This window comes from Notothenia rossii (assembly GCF_949606895.1).
Source record: "Notothenia rossii genome assembly, chromosome: 8".
Lineage (NCBI taxonomy): Eukaryota > Metazoa > Chordata > Actinopteri > Perciformes > Nototheniidae > Notothenia > Notothenia rossii.
The window spans coordinates 26219630-26245318 of record NC_136906.1 but is presented as its reverse complement, the minus strand read 5'-3'; the positions used below and the strand labels follow the sequence as shown (position 1 = coordinate 26245318).

The 25689-nt window shown below is 38.9% G+C and overlaps 1 protein-coding gene and 1 long non-coding RNA gene across 6 annotated transcripts in view; both read right to left on the bottom strand.

The window, feature by feature from the left end:
* The window catches only part of gsg1l (gsg1-like), a 39158-nt gene extending 29749 nt beyond the window's left edge, over positions 1-9409 (bottom strand). Inside the window, exon 1 of the mRNA XM_079644604.1 lies at positions 8917-9409. Within this exon, the coding sequence (XP_079500730.1) occupies positions 8917-9205 (289 nt within the window). The 5' untranslated portion in view covers positions 9206-9409. The remainder of the gene's footprint in view (positions 1-8916) is intronic.
* Positions 9410-16693: 7284 nt separating this feature from the next.
* Positions 16694-19536, bottom strand: LOC307017163. Of its 5 annotated transcripts, none has more exons than XR_013802047.1 (4): positions 18955-19323; positions 17893-18564; positions 17263-17712; positions 16694-16825 (listed from the first exon to the last, which is right to left on the bottom strand). It is a non-coding gene; the product is annotated as an uncharacterized lncRNA (long non-coding RNA). The 5 variants fall into 5 exon arrangements; XR_013802043.1 differs by lacking the exon at positions 16694-16825 and having other exon boundaries at positions 16832-17712; positions 17893-18016; positions 18148-18564; positions 18955-19536; XR_013802044.1 differs by lacking the exon at positions 16694-16825 and having other exon boundaries at positions 16832-17712; positions 17893-18016; positions 18311-18564; positions 18955-19534.
* Between the last annotated feature and the right edge of the window lie 6153 nt (positions 19537-25689).

The following is a 25689-nucleotide window of genomic DNA, read 5'->3' as shown; positions in this document are numbered from 1 at the left end:
GAGACACACTTTTACAAGTTTACTCTTTGCCATGTTGTTTATTTACACGCAAACAAAGGTAGAAAGTAACATTTACTCAATTATTTAAGTATTTCCGTTTTCTGTTTCTTTATATTTCTATCCTAGTTCCATTCAGAGACAAATATTGTGCTTTTGACTACATTTCTGAAAAACTTGCAGATTCAAAATGCTCTCTCAAAACTTTCTTGTAGAGTTATTATTTATTTATTTTGCCAATCAGCTGCTGTTATGTCCATTCACACTGATGCGCAGAGAGAAGCTAGTGGTGCTAATGCCGGCTAGCATGGTGGTCAGAATAACTGTTATCACAGAGGATGTAGTGGTTAACCGAAGAGACAAAGGAGGAGAGCTGGGTCAGATCTATGTAGAAAAGGAGATATATGTACTGTATGTCTCCCCCCTCTCATCATGGGGCAACATAAAATAACTGGCTAATGAAATGGATAAGCTAACAGCGTTAGCTAAGAATCAGAAGGAATAACTGGAGTGCAGTTTAATGTGTGTTTGACGGAAACATGGCTGCACCTGGGTATAGGAGAGCTTTGGGACTGTATGGAAAAACAAGGATTGCACCGGGAGCTTCACCATGTCTTCAGCAAAAATCAATGATTGAATTGAATAATATATACATGATCACATCACATTACAATAAGATCTTCTGAATTATGAGTGATTTTACTTTTGGCTATTTTTGTATGCAAATCATTTTATTAGGGCAGCATACATTTGACCTAAAATTGTGTATTTCCAATTCTAGTATTACTTCAAAAAAATACGCAAAGATATTTACTTTCTTTTGCCTTACAGACCTACAGGTCTTCTCTAACATTGTTGGACTCACAATGGACAATTTTTTTTAAAAATAGATCTAAATCAATGCAGAAGAACAAGAGTAATCATCTTCTTCCTTGGTCGGAATCTGGCACCTCCATTGCCCAAAATGCAACTCAACTGCTGCCAGTTCAGTCAGAGATTATGCTGTTTTATGCTACTGTATTATCAGCTAAAGTAGTCTCACTTCTTCTTAAATTCACACCGGTAGACTTCACAAAGCTTCCTTCTGGACACACACAAGCCTTACGTCTTTCTTCCTTCCTGTATTTAACATATGCAGGAGTAATCCCCAACACCTGAAAACACACTGTAATGGGTCAAATCAGTCGAGTTCCCAACTCTTTTCAAATCCAAAGAACCCGACAGGACTCTGACTGGGTTTTTGGGTCAAGATGAGCCAGTCTTGTGTGGGTCAAAATGTTAGAGTTGTACAATCCTATCCGGTGGTGTAAGAAAATATGGATGAACTTGTGTATTTAGATATTATGTTTTTTGATAGTCTATTGATTCTCAAAAACACTGTACGCATATTATCTTTTCTGTGATAGGCAATTGTTATAATTTGTATTGGATTGCACAAAGAGTATAGTGCTATATTGTTTGATGTTACAGTTTTTAATACTTGGATGCATAGTTGAAATTATTTGAACTTTGACCTTTTTTAACTTTCGACACACAGCCAATCAGAAATCTGTATTTATTGGCGCGAGCTAGCAGGAGATGTAACCATACAAACAAAAAGTTTTACCTCAAGGCTCTGCATCCAACCTCGCAGCGAGCAAAGAGCAAATTGTGTATCATGTGAATGCAGTTTAAGGTAGATTTTTGGAGACCTGTGAACAACTCTGATTCTACCCATTAGACAGTATTTGCAACTGGATCCTCTGTACATAAGATCTAGTTAGTTTACAACCTGTGAAATGAAAAGCAATCAGTTACCAGATTGAACTTGTTTAGCTGCTGTCAACCAATCACAGTCCAGCATGGATGACTTCTCATTTCATCCGGTTGAAACTCAATTGAATTGCAATCATAATGCAAAACATAAAGTAAACAATAAGAAACTGAAAATACTTCACAAACTCAACAATTACCGCATTTAATTAAATCAGTATTCAAAGTTAAACATAGTTGAAAAAAAGTTCAGTTTGGTGTAAAAGTGAACTTCCTGAGGACAAACCTCGTCAGACTGTGCTCTCATTACTCTTGTTAAAACATTATGGAGCTGAGCTGCTTACCAGTCTCTGCGCCCTGCGTGCCAGAGAGCGTGATGTAATTTAGTAAGCCTGCTGAAGAGGCAGCGTGACAATGTTTTTTAATTTAACCCTTAAGACCCTTCACACTGTCTCTCAGCACAGATTAAACAACTTGTATCAAGGGTCATCAAGTTGAGTGAAGGCCAAAGATAGACCACAAGTCTCTTACTTGACATTGCCTCGCACCACGTCTGAACCGGAAGTTATTCGTACCGGCCATCATGCCCCCCTATTGATTATCAATTAGTGATTAGACGCTGCCTGCAACTGCTCTGATACACTCTAATGGCACATTTCCACTGCAGCGGGGTAGCCCCGTTTACGCGCCCCTAAGTGTCCTCGCTCAGGCCTCGGGCTGCCTCGCTGGCCGTCCGAGGCCGTGGCGCATTTCCATTACAGTTACCTGTAGTTACCTGGGGTAGCAACGCAGTGTAGGCGGGGACATCTGTGCAGAGACATCCTGGAACACTTTCACATTTCGAGTTGTTCCATCGAGCTCCCGCTGGATTTTATCATCCCCAATGAGATGTAGGAACGTCGTCACCTCCTCGGTCGACCACGGTGTGCTTTTCTTTGACGTTGCCATTTTTCTAGCTCCTCCGTTTACAAAAATGCTGTGTATAAAAATGCTGCAAGCTTGCTCCTAGGTATATATGCGACGCTAGGGATGATCTCGCGCGCGATCTTGTGACGAATCTCTTTGACCAATCAGCAATCGAGAGTGTTGACGTCACTAGTTCAGCCCTGGCCTGATAGAACCACCATTTTATGGGGCCGGAAAAAGAGGGAAAGATTACCCGCTAGCCGGTGCTACGCTATATGGAAAGGCCACCAAAAACTGGCCTGGCCGCTTGAGGACGATTAAGGACGCTTAAATGGGGCTACCCGCTACAGTGGAAATGCGCCATAACATCCCTGTAGTTAACACCGGAGTAGAGACAGATAACAAAATACTCTCAAGTATACTCTCACTGCCAAATGTTCTGCTGTTTTATTGTCTTAAAAGAGAGTAGAGCTTTTTTATTATTTCTATTATTATTTATGTTTACTCACGTGAGGCTGATAATTGAGTTAAAGAAAATAGCTCAACAATTTAATAAACAACATGCCAAAAACGTCCACAAGCACACCATGCTCTGACAGTGAGCTGCTCTGAATATCCGAACGGCATGAACAGAGTTTAAGAATGGCACGGTTTGTGCCAGAGTGCGCTCTGGCACCCAGAGTGACTACTTACAAGTTTAGTCAAGTTTTTAAAACTTTGTGGCTTCATGACATCCCATTTGAGAATGCAGCATTAGAACCATCTTGTCTGGTCTTCAACTTTCCTAAATGTTCCCACACCACGCCGCTCCTCCGCTCTCTTCACTGGCTTCCAGTAACTGCTAGAATCCACTTCAAGACACTAGTACCTTGCTGCGAATGGATCTGGCCCTTCCTACATCCAGGAGATGGTTAAACCGTACACCCCAGCACGTGAACTCCGCTCTGCATCAGCCAAACGGCTCGCTGCGAGGCCGTGCGAGGGGGACCCAAGTTCCCATCAGCAAAAACACGTGGGTTTGCTATCCTGGCTCCAAAATGGTGGAATGAGCTCCCCATTGAAATCAGGACAGCAGATAAGCTTACACATCTTTCGGCGTAGACTGAAAACACATCCCTTTCGACTCCAATTTTCAAAAAAGAAAAAAAAAAGAAAATCACTTATATACTAAGCACTCATATACTGACTAAGCACTTATATACTATCAAAGCACTTATATACTAATAAAGGGCTGGCTTATCTAAAGCCAGTTGAGTAGCACTTGAAATGTTTGGCTCTATGAAACCTGATGTACTTATATGATTCTGTCTTCTTCAAGTTTGTATCTTCCTGGTCGAATGCACTTATTGTAAGTCGCTTTGGATAAAAGCGTCAGCTAAATGCAATGTAATGTAATGTAACCAGACAGTCTGTGAAAAGCATTGGTGTAATGTAGTGAAGTACATTTACTCAAGTACTTTACTTAAGTACAATTTTGGGGTACTTTACTTGAGTATTTTCATTGTATGCTACTTTATACTTCTACTCCACTGCATTTTAGAAGCTAATATTGTTGCTCAACATGCTGCTTTTAGGTTTGTCATGAAACAATGCCACTTCCTAGGAAACAATTAATCTTAAATAATAACATCATGATCTTTTCGTTAACACTATGAAACAACATTTGGTGTGCTTATCTTAAAGGTCCCCTATTATACTGTTTTTCCTCAATATATTATAGGTCTCAGTTATATACAAAACATGTCTCTGAAGTGTTTGCCTTCAAACACCAAACAGATCGTTTCAGCATCCCATAATCCCCTCTGTTTCAGCCCTGTTTCAAAAGTGCTGATTCTCTGTCTGTTACTTTAGATGAAAATAAGGAGCCCCTCCCCACGCCCCTCTGATGCGGCTTTCACAGCAGTGCTTTTCCCTTTCTAGCTCCGAGCTAGAGCTTTTCTGGTTCAGCTCCGGTTTCCCTTTTCTGCTCCCGCTCTGTTCACACCGCCCAGAGCCCGACTGGTGCAGCCGCTGCTGCGTCATGACGTCACCATTTACATCGCTGATTTGCTCCCCAACGGCGCTCACAACAACAACAACAACAACAACGGGGGACAGCGTCGGGTCGATGATCGTGTTGCTTTTCATCATACGAAGTCAGATTAAATAAAATAACGACTTCTCCAAGCTTAAACTTTTCTCTGAGTGCCGTGGTTCATTGTTTATTAATATGTTTCAGCGGCATTTACCGACCGCTGCAGTGCTGCTCGTCTACAGGAGTTTATTCTCCCGTTAGCTCCGGGTTAGCTAATACTTTAGAGCAGCCTCTCTAAAGTATTCACTGTCTGACTGTCACACAAGCAGCTGATACATATCCCCAATTCCCCTTAAGTGAATGTGTGTCAGTCTGAATTGACGCTGTTTGGCATCACAACGCTGTTATTAAAGTGTCTCTGGTATAAAATGGGTGATGTTAGCATAGCAACCGAAGGTAAACTGACTACTTGCTATTGCTATCCTATTGTGGCCTAAGCCGTTTTCTACAGGCACATTTTACCGGCGTATTTTTCCTTATGATTCTACTTGTGATACTTGGACACGACAACCTGTGCAGCCCATGTATTGATTCCATCCGATAGCTGCTATAATACAAAAAAAAACGTCTGCGTCTCCAGAATGATCAATAACAGCGAACGGATGGTCAAAGTAAGGTACAAATAAACAGAATCACACGAAGCCTGGTTAGTGTTGCCTGACTTTATAAAGTGTGTTTATAAGCACTACTGCTTGTAGTCAGGCATGATGAGACTCTTCAATCGACCCATGTTCAGGGGAGGTGGGTTTAGTTTCCTGCACGCCTCGACGTAAGCGACGCCGCCTCTTAGCTCCGAAGCTCTTGCCTCTAGACCGGCAATTTTTTGGAGCTGGAAGTGAACCGGATTCCGGAGCTAAGAGGCTGCGCCGCTGCGGTGTGAACAGGAAAAAACTGTCCTTTTCAGGCTCCAGCTGAAAACGTGTTGGTGTGAAAGGGGCATGAGAGATATTTGGTTAAAAGAACACAATGGTGCTCTAGGAGGAGATTCAGGTGATAAGTTGGGGGGGGGGGGGGGTTAAAGATCTCGTAACATCAGCTCATTTTCAGACAGGTTTTTATAGAAATGGATCAGGACAAAAAGAGAGAGAATCTTTTTTCCTGAAACTTTCAGAATGTCTTTACACAGAGGGGACACGTGTTTATGTATAAAAGATGTGAAAAAGTGGATTTTTCACAATAGGTGACCTTTAAGTTTTGACTGAGAGAATTAAGTAGCATCTTGTTTCTTATTTTAATGTGATTATGTGTTTTATAAACAGTTGTGATGCATGGTGGAGCTTCTGGGTGTCCCTGCAGACCATCTTCTCAGTGAAGGGGAACACCTACCCATATTTTGTTAAGTCACATTCCAGCTGGAGACGCAGGGTACGACGAGACCTCGTCAATAAGATTTTCTGATCTAGTAACCTTCTTTTAGATACCACGAGAGTTAACTATGACACCTCTCACTATCGCAGACAACAGGCGATAGCGAGAGGTGTACATATTACACAATTCTGACTATTACGAATAACCTTTTATGGATAATTTACGTAACGCTGCCTCGAATGTGATACGTGAATTTGCCAATTAAATTATGACTTGTCGAAAGTCAAATGCAAGATATCTGCAGAGTTGTTTATTCATGATTTCACCCAAAAAAAAAACTAGAAACCATAGCACCAAATGCTAATATGTTTTAATTATCTATTTGCAATGTTGCAATTTATGACCTTTATTTATCACCTTTAGTAACTTTGCAGATTTTGATTCATGATGCCAAATATAATCAACACTTTAATCAGACTTTAGTTACACCAAAGCTTCCCTGCAGTATGCAAAGTAGTTAAAACTAGCTGCACCTTTAAAAGCTTTGACAGACACAGTAATGCATCAATAACATATTATTCTAAAATAGGCCGATCCACATTCCACCCACACTCACCGTATATATACAAATGTTTTCCAAATCTAGGCAAACTGCCTCATAAAACATTAATCGAAGCAGGAAATCCACCATATTTTCTCCTGGTGGGCTTCCTATGGACTTCCTCACACTCTACGAGAAGCAGGCAGAGGGAGGGATAAACAACCTCACTATATCCAATCATAATAAATGTGTTGCATTTAGAGACAAATGTTATTCCAGCACAGGTGTTCCCAGTTATTCTCACGATTAGACCTGTTCTCATGTTAGGGTTGGACTGAGCTGCTACTAATTATTTTCTATAATGACTAATCTGCCCATTGTTTTTCGAAAAAGTCTTGTTGATTTTTTAAATGCCAGAAAAAAGTGAAACCTACCTTATTTAACAGAGCCCAACATGACATCTTCAAATTGGTTGTTTAACTGGTTTATAAACCAAGTCCTAAATATTTAGTTTAAGTAACTAAGTACATTTTTAAGTAGTGCACTTAAGTACAATTGCCAAGTACTTTGAATGTATTGAAATGTTCCATTCCCAATACGTAATACTTTTCTCAACTACATTTTGGAAGCAATTATTGTACTTACTCCTCTATATTTATTTCACATTATTAACTAGTTAACTTATTTTAAAGTTCATAACATTAATAAAACATATAAATGAACTAATCAATTGTGATGTGCTATTATGGACTAAGATACCCAGCAATATAGTTACTTTTTGGCACTTAAAGTGTATGTTGATGTGAATACTTTGGTCCTATTACCTAAGTAAAAAAATGCATGCAAGACTTTGACTAGTAACAGAGTATTTCTACACTGTAGTTGAATATGTGTACTTAAGTGAAAGCTCTGAGTACTTGTTCCACCTCGGAAAAAATACAAAATAGTGAGATGACTTGACTTTGATGTTCAAATCAACTAATCATTATATGAACTGTCAAATAATTGCGGCTCTACACCAAACAGCCAATATATTAATGGAAAACAAAATCCCCTCCCAGCCCTGCACTGTTACTAGGTTACGGTTTATCTTCTAAGGATCAGGATGTGTTAAATGTGGTAAAATGTACGGACATTCATTATCAGCACAAGTTCAGCATTTGCCTTTAAGATGCATAAACTGGTCAATACACGCAAACTCTCTTAATCTGTCTGTTTCACTAAGCTGTTTAATTACTCTTATACACAGCCAAAACACATCTTAACACTCTCTCTGTTTTCTCTCTCTCTCTCCCTCTCTCTCTCTCTGTCTGTATTGCTTGCAGAAAATAAGCAACAGATAGTGTTTGTTGTTTATCAAAAGTTAATCGTTTAGTTCCATCCTCTCAGATGGACAAAACAACAGAAACACTTCAGTCCCACACAGCATCACAGACCATGTTTATTAATCAGCAGCTAAAAATTGTTTCAAACATATGCACTATTTTCACCTCTTTACGAAGGTACTGACTACTGAGCCTTTTTGAATGTGGGTTTGAAGATGATGTCATGTTTATAGTTTTGCTGCAATTTAAAAATATATATTTTCACTTTTGACTAACCTGAGGATTATTTTCTTGATTTCCCAAAGTCAAATGTCACATTTGAAATCGTGTAGTTATGTCATACTAACTAGTGGTGGAAAGTAACTAAGTACATTTACTGGAGTATATACTGTACTTAAGTATACATTTTGGTACTTTACGTGAGTATTAACATTTGTTTTACTCCACGACATCTCAGATGGAAATATTGTACTTTTGACTTTATTTGTCATTTGTGGTGGTTGAATTAAATGTCATGTTTTTATATATTTGTAATAACTTACCCAGTATTTGAAGTATACAAAATATGCTCCACCTTAGCCAATTATGAGTTCAAACACTCCTTTATGAAAAATAGTGGAATATTTAATATTACAGCATTTTCAAGAGACAATTGAATCCTGAATACTTTTATTTTCTATACTTAAACTTTTTATTGTTTACTTTAATACTTCCAAAGTAACCAAACTTAGAACTTGCTTGTAATAGTCTTTTTAGACTTTACAGCTTTTACTTGATTAAAATATCCAAGTAGCCTACATTTTCCACCAATCATACCAACAATCAAAAAACTTATTTAGCCTAATATTAGTTAAAGAAAAGCACAATCTTTTTATTTTGAGAACCAGCAATAATTGTAATTGAAACCATTTCATTTGTTCTTTTCAAGAGTGTTTTATGTTTGGTTGTGCTATGTGCTACCTTAAAGTGCAAATTAATTCCTAAACTGGTTTGATTTTCCGGTATGGACCCACCTGCCTCGTTGATGTTCTCCTCGCAGGAGTACCAGATGCCGGTGTGGAAGCGGCGGAAAAGGAAGCGGTCGTCCCCGGTCTCCCAGCTGTAGTGCACCTTGTTCTTGTCCGTCTCGTTAACACCGTAGTCGATGCAGTTGTGGCGCCGCTGCTTGCTGCAGTTGGGCTTTGGCACGCGCTGGGTGCCCTCGCACCAGTACGTGGTGATGAAGGCAGTGGTGGAGAAAAACAGAGCCACGAGGTTCAGACCCACGGACAGCAGCGCGCGACATTTCCGCGTGGTCTTCATGATAAACAAAGTTCATCCAAAGAGGTTATTGGTCAGAGGATGAGAGGCATGACGCGGGAAAGACGCGCAGAGGAATTACGCGCGTCTGCCTCTTTGCTCCTCTTTGTGTTAGTTTGTCCTCGCGGAGAAGTGACAGGTGGTGCAAACTGCACGAGAGAAAACCGTTATAAACCTGCCCTTTACTTCAGCATTACATCCCACAACTCCCGGCGTCCCCGTCTCAACAACTCTCAACAAGGAGGCACACTGAGGAAACGTCTCTCTACTCCCCCCCCCCCCCCCCCTCTCTTTCTCTCCCCTCTCTCTCCCTCCTCGTGCGTCATCGCTGTGACCGGACTGTTTTTTATGGGGAGATGCTCTATGATTCTTTCACAAAATACTGGAATATAATCCTAAATGTTTTATCACAGGAAGTCACCTTCAGGTTTTATCAGACAATCAGGATAATGAATGTATTGTCATATACAAAATAAAAGCAGCAAATGTTCTCTTATAAGAAACTTATATTGTATTTTATTGCCAACGTATTATAACAACAAAAACTTTATTTTCGCACCTTTTTCAGTGCTTTGACATAGTTAAATAATGCTTAGAAATCCATGTGAAATGTCACCTTCAGATTTGTTATAAGCCAAGCAGGGTATTTAGCTAACCCTAACCCTTTAACAAAATAATGTTATCCAAAGCCACATGTGCATCGCTCACATTTAAAAACGTGTTACAATGCTATCAATACACAAACATTTGCTTCAAGATTCAACGAAAAGTGCTGCTACAGGATGTACGCACAGGATCAACCCCTTCAGTTTAAAGCTGGAGCAGAAATAAAAGTGTTTTGTCAGTATTAAGCTGTTAAAAATGATTTACCCAACATTTTTATTATAGGGCACATCTGTAAAACAAAATGTTTCGCTAATTGTTGGGCTAAAACTACAGTTGATCAGCATAACAACAGCAGGCGATATCTTTAAAAATAAAGCTGGAGAAGATGCAAAAGGCATAGGATCTAGTCTGGAGCCTTGGGGTACACCAGAAAACAGAGATTAATGTAATGAGGGTTCAGGTATGCACAGTTGGTGCAAAAACTCCTGTCTAAGAGGTAATCCAGCGCAGAGGTGATCCTAAAATGTAGTGCCCAAGCCTCTCAACTCCGTGTTGTAGTCTAATGTGACCAATACAGAATATTCTCCTGCACCATGACATCAAGTCAAATTCCTCGTGCGTGTCAACCTACCTGGTAATGAAACTGTTTATAATACTATGAGATCGCTGCAGCCCTTCTGAGAAGAGCCAACCTACCTGAACACACCCCTCCTTAATTCGTTTTTCCAGCTGTAACGTGTTGCAAGAACATGTAGAAACTAGCCATCCCTCTTTATCGATCTGCCAACTGAAAGCTCACATCTCCAGGCATGAACATCACCAGCGACAAGGCTGAGCCGCCCACCACATCCATCTATCACCCCTCATTTTATGGCTCCTACCTCCAGATCAATACGGTCATCCTGCCTGCCTGCCTGTGTGTGTGTGTGTGTGTGTGTGTGTGTGTGTGTGTGTGTGTGTGTGTGTGTGTGTGTGTGTGTGTGTGTGGTATGGCAGCACAGTCTGATTCAGAGTGACAAAGCACTTCAGAAGGGTCAATAAAAAGAGAAGAAAACGGTGCGTTGATCAATATGTGATAAAGCCGTTGGATTTATCTGCAGTCACACTGAGCAGTTCAAATATTATCACGTAAAAGTATAATGACTGCAGCCCTCCTTTCAGGTAACAGTGACAGCATTTTAAACACTGGGAGTCCAGTCTTTGACTTCAGGTAAATAAACTGATATATTTTAGTATCAGGGAACATTTTATTCTCTATATCACAACATTTCTAAGGGTTTTGGTCTTTTCCACAGGTAATTTAACATTCAAGATTCAATCACATCATTGTCATTGCACAGTTCAAGTAAATGTTTAGCATCTCACCAAAATTGCTAAAAGCAGGAATAATCTACAGAAATGACGTAACCTAAACCCAAATGTTAACTTACTTTCCTCGCCACATCTGTAGGTATATATTTATTCAGTCCTTTTGTTGACTAAATTCCACAAGTTGTTTCTTATGAAGAAGAAGGTTTCATTTTAAACGTAACTACCGGAAATTTGCACATAATGCTGGACGTTTGTATGACAAATTACGAAAATTACAATACACATATATATATATATATATATATATATATATATTTAAATATCATAAAAACTGTTGAATGGTATATTGATATGATTTCAAGCCTCCTTGAATCGGTCAAATTATGGCTTTGTGATTCCAACAATTTGAGCTGCCTTTGGATTACTTTCTTTTTCATTTTATTACCCAGAATGTAACAACACTAACTAATTTAATGACACAAATCCAAATAGGACACTCTTAATTTTGTTAATGTTGGTATATGTCTGGTTATGTTTTGTGATCATGAAACCAACATGTCCTTTTACACGTAACACCTTGCTTCCATCATAGCCTGTAGTTATCTAGAAAATCCTTTCTAACCCTAACCCCTTATTAACCCTTTTATTAAGACGCTTATATTGTGATAGTATTTTAACAAACCCACAGAGTCAAATCATATTTTAGTTGGTTTCTACTTTATCTTAGCATACACTTTTTTACCTTCTAAGCTCCCAAAATAGAGCTCTGAATCACTGAATCTGTGTGATGGTTAAATCCCCTTTCTTTGGCTTGAAAACACACACACACACACACACACACACACACACACACACCTACATATTTTGTACTCTGTAGTTGGATAGATGCCCCTGACCAGATTTCCCATTTGATATATGAGAACATCTGTGGGTTCGCCCCGGCTTTGTTTGCCGTCTGAATTAAAACCCGGCATCAGCCCGTAGATCACGACGTCCAAGTTAACACAGCTCAGTGCTGCCGCAGCCGAAACACGATACACCCCAGGCAACAACAGCAAAACACACCAAAGCTAACTTATCTTCAAGTGCACACTCAGGAACAACAACCCTCAAGCACCGTTTACTTCACAGGCTTTGTTTTGTGCAGCATTTTCTTCTCCAGGTATTCTTTTTGTTTCTTAAAAAAGTACTTTTTGAATTAGTACTTTTAAAATTAAAATTATTTGTATTATAGCATATTATATAACTGTTTTTTCTCCAACTCATTATTGTGTTGTATACAGTATGTTATATATTTGTCCCTAGATATACCATAACTGTATTACACATGTGCTTGCCTTTCTTATTTAATTTCATCTGTACTTTTATCGACGTAACGCTGTAAATTCTACCCGCTGTGGGACGATAAAAGGATTTCTGTAGGGATCAACACCTGGACTTGCTGCTTGAGGAACAGACTCGCTGCTCCTGACTGTTCCCAGGTGTCACATTTCTACCTGTCACACAGACAAACACACTCACTTTGTGCTGATATTTGAGAGCAATCAGCGGCTCAGAGCGACCTTGGTTTAAATTGAGTGCAGCCTGTGAACTGAAGTGGATGCTGTGTTTAATCAAAGTCAGCGGTTCAGCTCTGCTCTGTGAGGCTGCAAATGCACAACACAATCCAATTTAATTCAAGATGCTGATCGTTTATGTTGAGTTATTATACAGAAAAGTCACAATATACAATCAATATCAAGCCGCCCATAAGACTGATTCCCTTTCAATAAATGTTACGTGACTGTGATGCCACAGCCACACAGGGTAAACAATTCCACTGCACCCTCACCTTCAGTAGTTTTGCTTCAGTTCAGCTGCAGTAAAACGTGCCAATTATCAACACCACACATTTGATTAAAGGTCCCATGCCATGCTTTTCTGCTTATTACCCATCCCCTTGTGTGTTATGAAGGCTTTTCTGTATGTAAACGGTCTGCAGAGTCAAAAACCCTCAAAGTACACCCTGTAGGGTGTAAAACTCTAACAAAGAAAAGACCTGTCTATGCTGCCCCAAAACACCTCGTTGGAGATTTCTCCTTCTCCATTTAAATGGAACAATCCGAAGGGAGTTACCGTGGCCTTTGTGGGAGGTTACTTCCTGGTTCAGCAAAAGGTTTGGCTGAGCGCTGAGGAGTCATAAATACTGCAAGCAGCCAATTGGGATAAACCACACTCTAAAAACGAATTCAGGCGACCTTTCACCTCCACTTAATTAAATGTATGGTTGCAAGATAAAAATGTGAGTTAATTGATTTTGATCAACATTTTAAGTTGCAAACATTAATTTATAAGTTGTGTTGACGTAATAATGTTGGTAATTACATCAACTTAATATTGTGTGTAATTTGAACTCTGATGTCTGCGTTAATTGACTTAAAACAAAATTCAGGTTATAGTAAGTAATGCAATTCGCTTGATAACTTAATTGTTCTACACCTTGAGTTAAGGATTTCAAGTCCACTCCCACTTAACATGCCTGGACAAGTTCAGACAGTTAAGACACATAGAAATACTATACTAAGGACATTTTAAGGTGAGTGTCATCTGTTGTCATTCAAATACAGATAGCCTTGTAGTTGCACATAGGCAAATTGCTGTTTGACCAAAATTAGCAGCCTTTGAGCTGTGAATAGTTCTGTGAGAGGGTACAAAGTAGTAAATGGTAAATGGACTGTACTTATATAGCGCTTTATCCAGTCTTTTAAGACCCCTCAAAGCGCTTTACATACTACATGTCATTCACCCATTCACACCCATTCATACAGAGCAGTGTACCTTACTCTAGGACCTAACATTCACACACATTCACACACCGTTGGCCATGCCATCGGGAGCAACTCAGGGTTAAGTATCTTGCCCAAGGATACATCGACATGTTGACTGCATGGGCTGGGATCGAACCCACAACCTTCTGGTTGAAAGACGACCACACTCCCTCACAGCCACAGTCGCCCACAAGTAGAGGCTACCATGAGAGCAAAAATACTTTGGTTACTATTGTGATATCGCTTTTTATTAAAAATGAATCTCGGTGAAGCAGATCAAGGACATGCTTCTTGAGGTAGGATCGTTATTTAGAGTTGTCATTGAAATGCATGTTGTTGGCAGTCACCCATTCAGAATATACAAATTTAGGTAATTTCTCTTCTTTTCCTTTTTCAAAAATAGCACAATACAATTGAAGTACGCAGAGAACTATAGCCATCCGCTGCCTTGTCGTGTACTTTGGAGAAAAGGAAGAGGACATTTTCAAGGAGTTTAGCGACGTAATTAAAAATCTTGAAATAAAATAAAATCCATGGGCACAGTGTAAAAAAACACAGGACAAAAGCACTGCTCTCTGTCAGTTACATTTTGAAGCATATTGCACTTTTGGCCACACCCCAATCAATAATATCTTAGCAACGTTCAGCATGGATAGGTGTTGACAGCAATGGCATGAGAAAAGGATTCTGTAACATTTGAAAAGTGGCTTCTGCTCTTCACTTAACCAGTTCACATATTGTATGGAACCTGCAAAAAAGATGAGAAGATACACTAAAACTTGCACAGTTGTGATTGACCAAATCTGTCCACATGCATTTAAACACTAGGCAAAGTACTCAAAACCACCTCTGTGTGTCTTCAGGACCACATTGCCATGATGACACACACATGCAGACTCAATAGGTGAAAACAATACCAGCGTTGCTTTAGCAGCTAATAATGGCTCTGAATTTGCTAAGAGTGACAGTTTAAAAAGTATGCAATTACCTAATTCATTATCTCTTATGCGCTAACCTATTATTTAACGTGCTTCAAAGGGACATGAATATCGCCATCATCAGTGACCGGTCCACCCCAGGATCTGACCATACGATGGCCACAGTGGTGAGCCGTCAGGGCCCTCTAGGCCCTCTGTGAGGGCCTAAGATATTCTACAAAATAATATTACAAAATATTACAAAAAATAATATTTTATTTTAGTAAGATTTTTCATTAGTTTTACCAAAATAACTTGATTTAATTGTATTTAAAATAACATTTCCAAAGAAATAAATCCTTCGAATCTGCCTATCCAGTTTATGTTGGAATGTGAAGGGTTAAATGAAAGAAGCTCGTCTCTGCGAGTTACTGTGAAGAGAGGAGCTGTTAGACGTCCAGGCGGTCCAGCTATGAATTCAAAGAGGGCCCAGTAACTGAACGAGAGAGTAATGTCAAATGACAGTACAATTGACCAATCATATCTTCCCTCTAAATGGGTGGGTGTTATTATCGCGGACTTTATGACAAGTTCCGTCCGCTGTGAAACTTTTCTTGTTTCCATAGCAACAACAACTTCCTGTCAAAAGCGTTAACTCGCCTTCAAAATAAAAGCATGCCAAATTACACTTAAGACATACAACTGCAACGAAAGTAACAAAAACAATGCAATATCCTTTTCAATTTCAAAGAACACAAATAGGGTTATTTACAGGTGTTGTTTTGTGTGGTAGAGGGTCGCTTTCATTGATGCGTTTTGCACCCCCGGCCGTTGTTTTGATATTCCGCTGAAGTATAAGCTGTGACCAGAAGAGTTACGATAGCGGAAGTCCAAAAACGGTTATCGTCACGTGGTTCATGCAGACGAGGATCGTTCCCCGGAAGTTCATGGCAGGCAATGTGAATGCATTGATAACAGGAGATAGAACTACGATTTTTGGTAATTATTAGTGAATAAAGGTTTTGATTTGCAATATTTATAAAACAAATCGATATGTGTATGTATTTACATCAATATGTTTTAAAAAATAAAATAGAATTTGCTAATATTAAGGGATAATATTAGGATTAGTGTGAACAACTACTTTACATGTTAGGCTAACTGCCTTGGTTAAAGAGCCTGTTGCTGTTTATAGCTTTGAATTCTTTAAAACCAATATTATCTTCTTAAACTTGTATGGTAGTCAGGAGCATCACTTTCTAATGTTTGATATATTTAGAGGGAGGGGATCTAAAGGAATGCTTCAAAATTCAGATTAGATTAATTTCTACCATTTTCTTAAATTCATGGTAGTTTCAGTAATCTCATGGTAATTGAGGAGACAAGTTATCTAAATGACTAATGTCATCTTTATGGCTTTCAGAAAGGACAGGAGACCGACAGGTGACTATCAAAGGACTAGAAGCAGCAGCAGCAGCAGCAGCAGCAGCAGCATGATGATGATGTTCAATGTGTTGTTTTAGGAACATCCATTGCAAATACATGGAATTCAATAAACATTGAATAGCATATCATGCAGTTTGTCTGTGCCTTTTCCTCCGTGTTGTCCTGGTTTGCTGTGCTGCCTCCTAGTCGCCACCATGGTTTGCTGTGCTGCCTGGGGATGCTCAAATCGCTCCGAGAAAGGAGTATGAATGTACGGCTTCCCTACTGACACAGAGCGGAGGAAAAAATGGCTTGCTCAAGTCAGCAGGAGCAATTTCACGACCAACAGCAAAAAAACATGTGAGGATATTATATACAAACACTGCATTTGCACTTGTTCACAAAACGAAAACCACACCATTGGGAAAGCTTAATGTTTTGTTTAATACAAAAAAACAGGGAAAGGCTTAAAAAACACAGAGCTGAGACTCAGGGTGCAGGGTGAGGGTCTCAATGCAGGTATTCAGGCTCCTTTGAATCCCCCTCTGGTTCTTGTGCTGAAAGAGGGAGTAACAGACAGGAGAAAGGGTTATACACACCTATATAGCACACCTATTGGATGGGAAATTGCCTTGGGGAGATAAGGTGTGGTCTTTGTTCCCAACTGAAGTTATGGAACTTTATTATTTGTGAGTTTAACAAAGCATGACAAATGGCATCAGTAACAGATGTGATATGAATTTCTATAAAGTTGTCTCACATTCTTGGTCATATTTTATATACAGTATGTAATGAGTATAACATGTCCAGTAAGTATAAAGTGTTTCCTAATACTGTGTATTCAACCACTATGGAATATGTATGTGGGCAGACAAAACTGAGTTGTTCTGTGTGTGAAGTAACCTCAAGTCACTCCGCAGGCACATTTTGATGCAGACCAGTTTGTCAAGACAAAAAAGGGCAAGACTAGGCTGAGAGCAGAGGCTATACCCACCATCTTCCTGCATCGCCCTGTGGTCAAAAAGAGAAGGGCCCCTGCACCACGATTCACCCCGGGACCTGTATCTACAAAGCCCATAGCTCATGATCACAGCTATAGTGTGAAAGGTGACACAGGTATAATAAGTATGAACTCTTAGTAACAAAAGTCATATTTCTTATTTTTAAGTGGTATAATATTTTAAATGTTCGAAAATCTACAGTGCCATGTCTTCTACTTACATTAGTCTCAAAGATTGAGGGAAGAAGGGATGAGGAGACTGAGAGAAAGGAAAGTGAGGGTGAAGAAAGAGAGGACATGGCTAGTGAGGAGAGACAGGGAGGGTGGACACCACCCACTCAGCCAGCAGCCAGTCAGCATACGAGGGAACCAGCAGCCAGTCAGCATACAAGGGAACCAGCAGCCAGTCAGCATACGAGGGAACCAGCAGCCAGTCAAACAGATCTATTAAAAAAAATTAAAGAGAAAATTAAAGAGCCAAGAAGGAATCACCAAAAAAGCAAAGTCTGCACTAAGAAAAATCAGGAAGGAAAATGCAGCTCTCAAGAAAACAATGAAAATTAGGGACAACAAATATAAGAAAACATTTTACAAAGACCAACCTAAGGCATTAGGCAGACTCACCACAAAGGGGATGAAATTGAGCAATGAGACAATTAAGAAGGCTTTAAAAATTCGCTTTGCGTGCGGACCAACGGGTTACAAAACTCTGCAGGAATTGCAGATTCCCCTTCCAGGATTAAGGACACTGCAAAGAAGGATGCAATGTGTTAAGTTTGAGCCTGGTGTGTAACAGCTAACATCAATGCCCCTCCACCTGCCAGCACCCAGCCAGAGGAGCGCAAACAACAAAAACAAGCAAGGTGTCCCGTCATATACCTGGACATTTGGGTTGGCAAAATGGAGTAAGAGATGGACTTGAAAAACCTTGGTGGCTCTCTACTCATGTTGTTACAGTTGTCTTGGTTGCAGCTCTCTAGTTTTTTTTTGTTGCCATTTCCACATCTTTAGAAAATATGAAATAAATGAAGTGGAAATCAACCTCTTCTCTGGAGAACAAACTTTGATTTCTCTGTCTTGTGAGTTTGCAGTCTTGCAGTTTTGCTCCTCCACCTGTAACATCACTTCCCCTCCACCTGCCATACAGTAGGTTACTAACAAGATACTTATATAATACAGTGATAGAATACATGTTTAGTATGCTTACTTATATAAAACAGTAGTATTAAACTTATCTTGTGTTTTCACTCTCACTTAAGTCCCTCTCCCTTTGCCATCAATCCAAAATCAGCTGAGCTGCAACATTATACAGACAGGTAATAATTAACATAATCACAAGGACACAATATGGCTCTGCTAAAAACACTCACTCTTACACGCACCAAAGTTATATTTATCTAATATTTAACTCCCTCCACCCCCGCATACAATCCCTTTTAGAAGACCCTCTTCTCTAATTCAACAACGTTGGACGAAATGACATTAAGAGAACGGAATTTACAATTAAAAGGCTGTTCAACGTGTGTTGCTAACTTGATCCGGAATCCTAGCTTTATCTGGTATCTGTAAACGTTCCCTAAATCTACTAATTTAGGGATAATCCACTGACATCCTTTCATACACATGTTCATTTGAATCAGATGTACTGATAATATCTGCAATATAAATCTTTAAACTTCTTCTTACCTTTAAAAGTCTGTCACGAACGGTCTATTATGCTGCAACTCTACAGCTCTGCTAGCCTTGGCGCTAACTTCCGGGGAACGATTGAGAGGCTCCACGATCCGCCATTGCTGTAAAAAAGTGGTCCATTGGAGTGAACGGAGATGACGTAACTCTCAGTCTATACGGCGCTGGCTGTGACGTAATAACTCGAGAGAAGGGGTGGGGGTCAGAGGGCCTAGGTATAAAAGTCACGGCTCGCCACTGGATGGCAACCATCGTGGTCGAGGGAAACAAATGAATGAGCAAGCATTCTGCGTTAAATGTGTTCATACTGTTTGAAATAATGACTGTCGGCAGTGTAAACATCTTTATTACATCTTTTGCTAAATTGATTTGTGTGATCTGCAGATCGGTGGCCATTGAAAGTTTGTTACTGTAGTTTTACAAAAACTTTACAGATTTTACATATTAGGCACTGGTTTTAAATATGCAAAGGCCTCTAACTTCGTTGTGATGGCAGCATTTATTTGCTGTGTCCCCATTTCCCATGGTAACATGGCTAATGTGTTTATTTATTATTTGTGGGGCAATTTAAATTTGTGTTCATCTTTTTTTTCAAGATTGAAATGAAGCTCAGCGCAAGTTCTTTCAGGAAGACTGGGTGTATATAAATTCACTCCGCAGCTGCATATAATCAGCTCATCACAGACGTTCTCTTTAACCTATTACATTTCACCTCATTCTCCAGCAGCCAATCAACGTGCTGCAGCCAAACTATAAAATGGTTCTCCTCTCTCCTGCAGTCAGCTGTGATTTCAGGTGTTCATGCACCGACCTTATCATATGGTATGTGTCAATAAATGCTCAAACAAAATGAATTCTATCCTGATCGAAACATCATGTGTTGAAATAAACAACTGCAGTTCAAAATAAAAAGTGAATTGCCTAATATTTTTGTTGAGGAATCAATTAATTTCTTTCTTTAAAGGCAAAAACATGAAAAAGCTAAGAAAAAAAACTATTGAATACAATATATTTGGAGCAACTTAATTTATAAATGGTTGTCAACTTAAAAACGTGTGTTCACAATGATGGTAATTAAGTACATACAACTTACAATTCCTTTTAAATCATACAGTAAAACAAGTTGGAGCAACTTAATTTTTGGAGTAATCAACTTAAAATCTTGTATCCCAAATGAGGGTGATTAAGTACATACAACTTAAAATTCATTTTAAATCATGTGGTAAAACTAGTCAGAACAACTTAATCTTTTGAGTAATCAACTTCAAAACTTGTGTTTATGCTACCAATTATTAAGTAAGTGGTAATTAAAAACACCTCTGATTGTAGAGGAAAAGCCTTCTCCCCTAACTCAAATAACTTTGTTGCTTTAAGACTATCTCATTAGAAGTTGTCTTAACTCAATAAACATCGATGCAAACTGTTGCGTTGATTTTCTTTGTTGAGTCAAGGCATTTGTTTTTAGAGTGCACCTGCTTCCATGTCAAAGGTGGGATTTGGGTTTTGTCAGTGTCCTCTTTGTATTCTGTTAATCTTAATTACCACCATGGTTTCTTCGTGGTTTTGCCAAGCTATATGTGTTCCTTGGTTTTTCATTGAAGCAGGTTAGTTTGATGAGTTAACACCTGTTAAGTTGATGTCATGTTTATTTGAGGTCTTTCCTGTTGACCTCTTGTAGAGGCCTAGTTATTAGAGATTCTTGGTGTATAGTGTTTTCTTTGGATTTTTGGGTTAATAAAAAGCCCAGTTTATTTCAACAACTGTGTCCTGTGGGCTTACTATATACTTGATAGTTTCTATTCATATAAATAAATGTCTGTTAAGTCAGTATCTATCACCAAATCCCTTATGTTTACACTATTACAAAGTTGTTTGTCTGTTGCGTCACTTGGGTAAAATCATAAGCAACACGCGTTGTAATTGTGATGGGTGCCACCAAAAGCCGAAGCACAGATCAAATTCACATTGTAATTATTTTATTTTATGCTTACTAGAATTGAATAAATAAAATAAAAAATGCTGGAAATGACTTCCTGCAGATTTTAAAGACAAGATTTTGTTAAAGCTGAAAGGATCCTAAAGAGGAATTCTGTGAAGTGTGGATCAAACAGGAATCTTCCTGGAACTGGCTGCCAAATCTACATGAACAAGAACCAGATTATTAATCTGTCTGAACTCTGGAGATCCTTTGTGGTGTTGAGAGAAACCTCCAGAAGAACACACATTACTGCTATCACAACACACATTGTGATCTGATTAGAAGGCGTATGAAAAGGATGGCATGTTTATTCATTTTTTTACACGCAATTTTATGCCCATGGTTCAGGCACTCGGGAGGACCGGGAGGTGGGAACCTCCATCGGGAGGTTTTTTATCGGAGACAGACTGACAAGTCCTCTCCTGTCAGACTGAGAGGCTGATAACTAGTTCAGAGGCCTGTACTACGAAGCCGGATTTTCGCTTAGCGAGGTAACTTCAGGGTAAACTCTGGGTTTCCGGTGTTGTGCCGTAGGTTGAAGGCTTGCCGTAGATTGAAGCCCTGTTCGCGGGGACGTCATCGCCTGTTTGAGCGTTGGTCTAGTTTAATAAGCTTTTTTCTCTCTTTTGAATGATATATTTCCCATCAGATTAAACTGAAGGCTGAATAAATAATGTGCTGTGGTGACAGTTACGGGACATAATTCACTGTGTGTTATAGTGTGTGTTGCACCACGGACGAGTTAGTGGGAGCACTTTGTGGTGGTTATGCTAGCTTAAGCTAGCAGCAAGCATGTTGTATGCATCCTGTCTGTTGTACTAAATGAAAGTAAAGTATGGAATTCTACACTGAACACACCGCCTCTGACTCCCTTTCATCGGCTCTACAGTGCATACAATTGCGAGGTGGCTCGTTTTAAGGACATAATCTTCGTATTCGAAAAAACTTCCGTTTTTAAGTGTAGTCCCACTCTGCTATGTTCCTCCTTCCTACAGAACAAACAATGAAAGGATAAGATGTAATTTGTCAGTATAGTCCTATTTCTTAAAACCTTCTCTGTTGTTTAAGTGTCTGATACTTGCACGAATAGTAAGCAATGATATAACAGTAATGATATAACATATACGATAATGTCAGACAATGTGTTATTTTCAATCAAGCCTAAAAGATAATTTGTTCAAACTAGCTTCACTCGCTTTAATTGCTCCTTTAAATGTAATTTTCCTCTGTGGTTTCCAACTCAACACATTTTTGTATTGTAATGCCACTCATATTTTATTTTTTATTTTAAGGACTCTCTTGAGTGTTTAGATAGTTGTTTAGTTAACTTAGTCTAAGTTATCTCTGTGAATCTCAAACGGTTTGGTCACCATTTATGTAAACACATATTTCCATTTGAGGGGGGAGTGTTTCGTAAAATATGCATGAATAATACATAAAGAAATTTAACTAGGTGAAAAAAGGTAAGATACACTTGTAAAACTTGTTGAGAGCTAAAATGAGTCTTTGCTGCTGCCTCAAAGAGGAGCAGGGGGGAGAGGATGGAGACGCGAGAGGCTGGTTCAGGAGCCCAGACACACTCACAACTATAAATGAACCAAAAACAAATAAACAAATTTCAATGTTTTTTCATCTTGGATATGGAATGTTATTGGTTATGGCCATCTTCTTATGATTTTATGATTATTTAAATGTATACAGTTATTTTTCTCTTCTCTTTATTTTCCCCTCAAAATGCACCAGATTGATGCACTTAGCTCCGAAATGTAAAATCAAATCTTACCGGGGTAGTATGCCCCTGGACCCCCCTAGAGGATTTGAGGTCCATCCCCACTTAAAATATGTTCACATGAATAGGTTCTTAAATACATTTGCACATTTCTTTTAAATAGTAACCCACGTCCTTATGTTTATTTTTGGGTAGTAGATTTAAACTATAGGGCTATCACTATGGGCAGCAACGCTGTAAATATTGACAAATAAATCCAGCAAAATTGTACAATGGGTGCATAATTCCCGGCCTGACTTATTGTCCCAGTCTGGCCCTGCCATGGTTTGTGATAACCAAACTGAATTACTTGATTTGGGAAAAGATCATGATAAGGGTTAACATTGGTATGTTTGTCACGTAAGTTATCAACTTAAGTAGCTTATTCATCATAAATAAGTCAATGCTTGACATTTACACAGAACATGAAACATGGTCCATTGCTTTCTTAATGCACTGTACGTGTTGGATGCCATGACAGCGTTTAAAGACATTTAAATGATCCATCCTCATATAGTTTACATAAAGTGATTCCGATTCTATTATTATCAACTGAGATAACACTATATTATTTCTGTAGAAACACAATAAACAGACTTGTTTTTGAAACTTTGATTCCCTTTTACTTGAATTCAAACAGTTTTTTATTAAAGCAACAAGAAAAATAATCATATTCCTGTGAGATTGATATGTTTCTCTACTGTAAGTGTTTCTTTATCAGTACTCAGGTTGATCACTTGTTCAGGTTAATAACTTAAGATCAATGGTGTCAGATGTAAAAACTGTATGTGATTCTTTGGGAAATGCTTGGAGCTGATCCAGGCTCAACGGCCCCCGAACATCTTGCATAATACAGATCAAAAGTAATTTTCTTTATCCAGGCTTCCTGTTTGAACTTATAACTTATGTTTGATTACATTTCTCTATTACACAAGAGGCGCAGCAGAAAAATACATGTTTACAGTCTTCAGCACTCACTGTCTGTATGAGCTAGAGAGTAACAAATAATATAAATATGTTTTGGTATTTTACTGCTACTATCTCATTTAGTCTTTTTCATTTATTTGAATTGCCTTTTTATTTCTGTCCTCCATTCCCGTCCTTTTTCCCTCCATACGTTGATTTTAAATTGTGAAAATTGACATACTTACAATCATTTCACTGACAGTATCCTTGAGATAAATGTGAGTTGTAAAACATTTTTTTTATATAATTGTTGAACATTTTCGATATCCTGCCAGGTACTGTCCTACACTAACAAAATCAGTGACATAGACCCCGGAACACATTTTGAACTACAATTTAGGAGATTCTACCAATACATGATTTTGAGAAAAAGCCCCTCAAGTTTGCTCACTTATTTTTAGACAACGTTTTTTAAAACGGGATCCGTGTTTAATATTACGAGGGCATAGTACCCTTGCCCCCCGAGGATCACCATTGGATGAGTTATGATTCTGAAATCAGTTTCTAGCTGTTCCTCTAATAATGTTTATCATCAGCTTATTTTTCACAGGATTCCTTCATCACATGGGAATTAGGCTAACTCCTTTTAAGCTAGTAGCATCGAGTACGTAGATTAGATTTCTACTTGGATGAGGGAATGTTCGGATGAAAGTTGTCGAATGTGTGTATGAGAGCGTATGTGTGCTTGAGTGTGTGTGTATTTTATAACACACACACCAAACACCTGTAGGTATGTTGTAATGCCTCTGCCACTTGGATATTACCGGTAAAAGTTTAATATTCTAAAAACTAAGACTTTGTTTATTGAAAATGAACAGAAACCTCAAAATACGAGTTTTGGACATAAATCCACGTTCAACTCGGGATGCACCATTGTTACTTCTGATTGATTTTTAAAGAGCGGATCACACATTGGCAACTTTCTTTGCTAGATTATAGGAGCTATGCTGCAAAATAGATTCAATTGGAAAGAGTTGGCCTGGTTTTTTTTAATTGGGTCAGTGGACAAATAATGCACCGCTATTGATTGATGAAATGGCTATTATTATGATTTTTAAAACCAACCACTTAGAATAATATCAGCCCATTAGATGGCCGTTATCAGGGGTCGAAGGGTCTGCTACACATACTAGTAGGCTCAGATCGCCATTAACATATTTGCTCAAAAATTAGAACTTAATTTCACTACTAAGTTTACTTTAATTACAGTGCATTATTTATGCAACAATTGTACTTGCCTTTACTTAAAGGTGACCTATCATGCACTTTTGTACTATCATGCACTTTTGTACGTCTTTTATACATGAATATGTGTCCCCGGTGTTCCAGGGAACTCACCAAGTGTCAGAAAACACAACCCTCTCTATTTTCCTCCATACCCAAATCTCTTAAAAAGGGGCTGCAACGGATCTGATACAGACTGATCCAGATTTGAACACTTCTGTGACGTCACAGAAGTAGCGCTACGGCTATTGGGCCAACTCCACCAATCAGGAGGAGACAGCCACGGACATTGCCGTTCGAAAGCGCTGGAGACGCTGTAGTACATTATGCCAGGCCTGTAGATGGTGCTGTTCTCACAGAACCAGACCATGCAAAGAAAGTGTTAAATTGAGCGAAATGAGGAATGGCTAAAATGCATAATCTGTTTGGTATTTTGAAAAATAAAAAGTATAAATAGGCCTTATATAGGTATGGTCATACACTATATTATTCAAATATAGCATGATAGGTCCACTTTAAGTAGATGATCTAAATCCCTCTTAACGGTTGTTGGTCCCATTGTTGAGATTGATACCCAACCTCTCACTCTCGGCAGAATAAAAAAACAAGATATGAACAGCAGTCTGCAGCAAAAATAACCTGCAAATCAATTCCACGCTCAGCAGATTCCTCATGGTTCTGTTTTTCCAATTAAGTGTCTGGATGGTTGCATGGACAAGGGGGGTCTGAGGAGAGCTAAGTTGTTTATTTTGGCCGGTAAATGACATTTATGCTAATTCCCTGAGGATGGATTGCT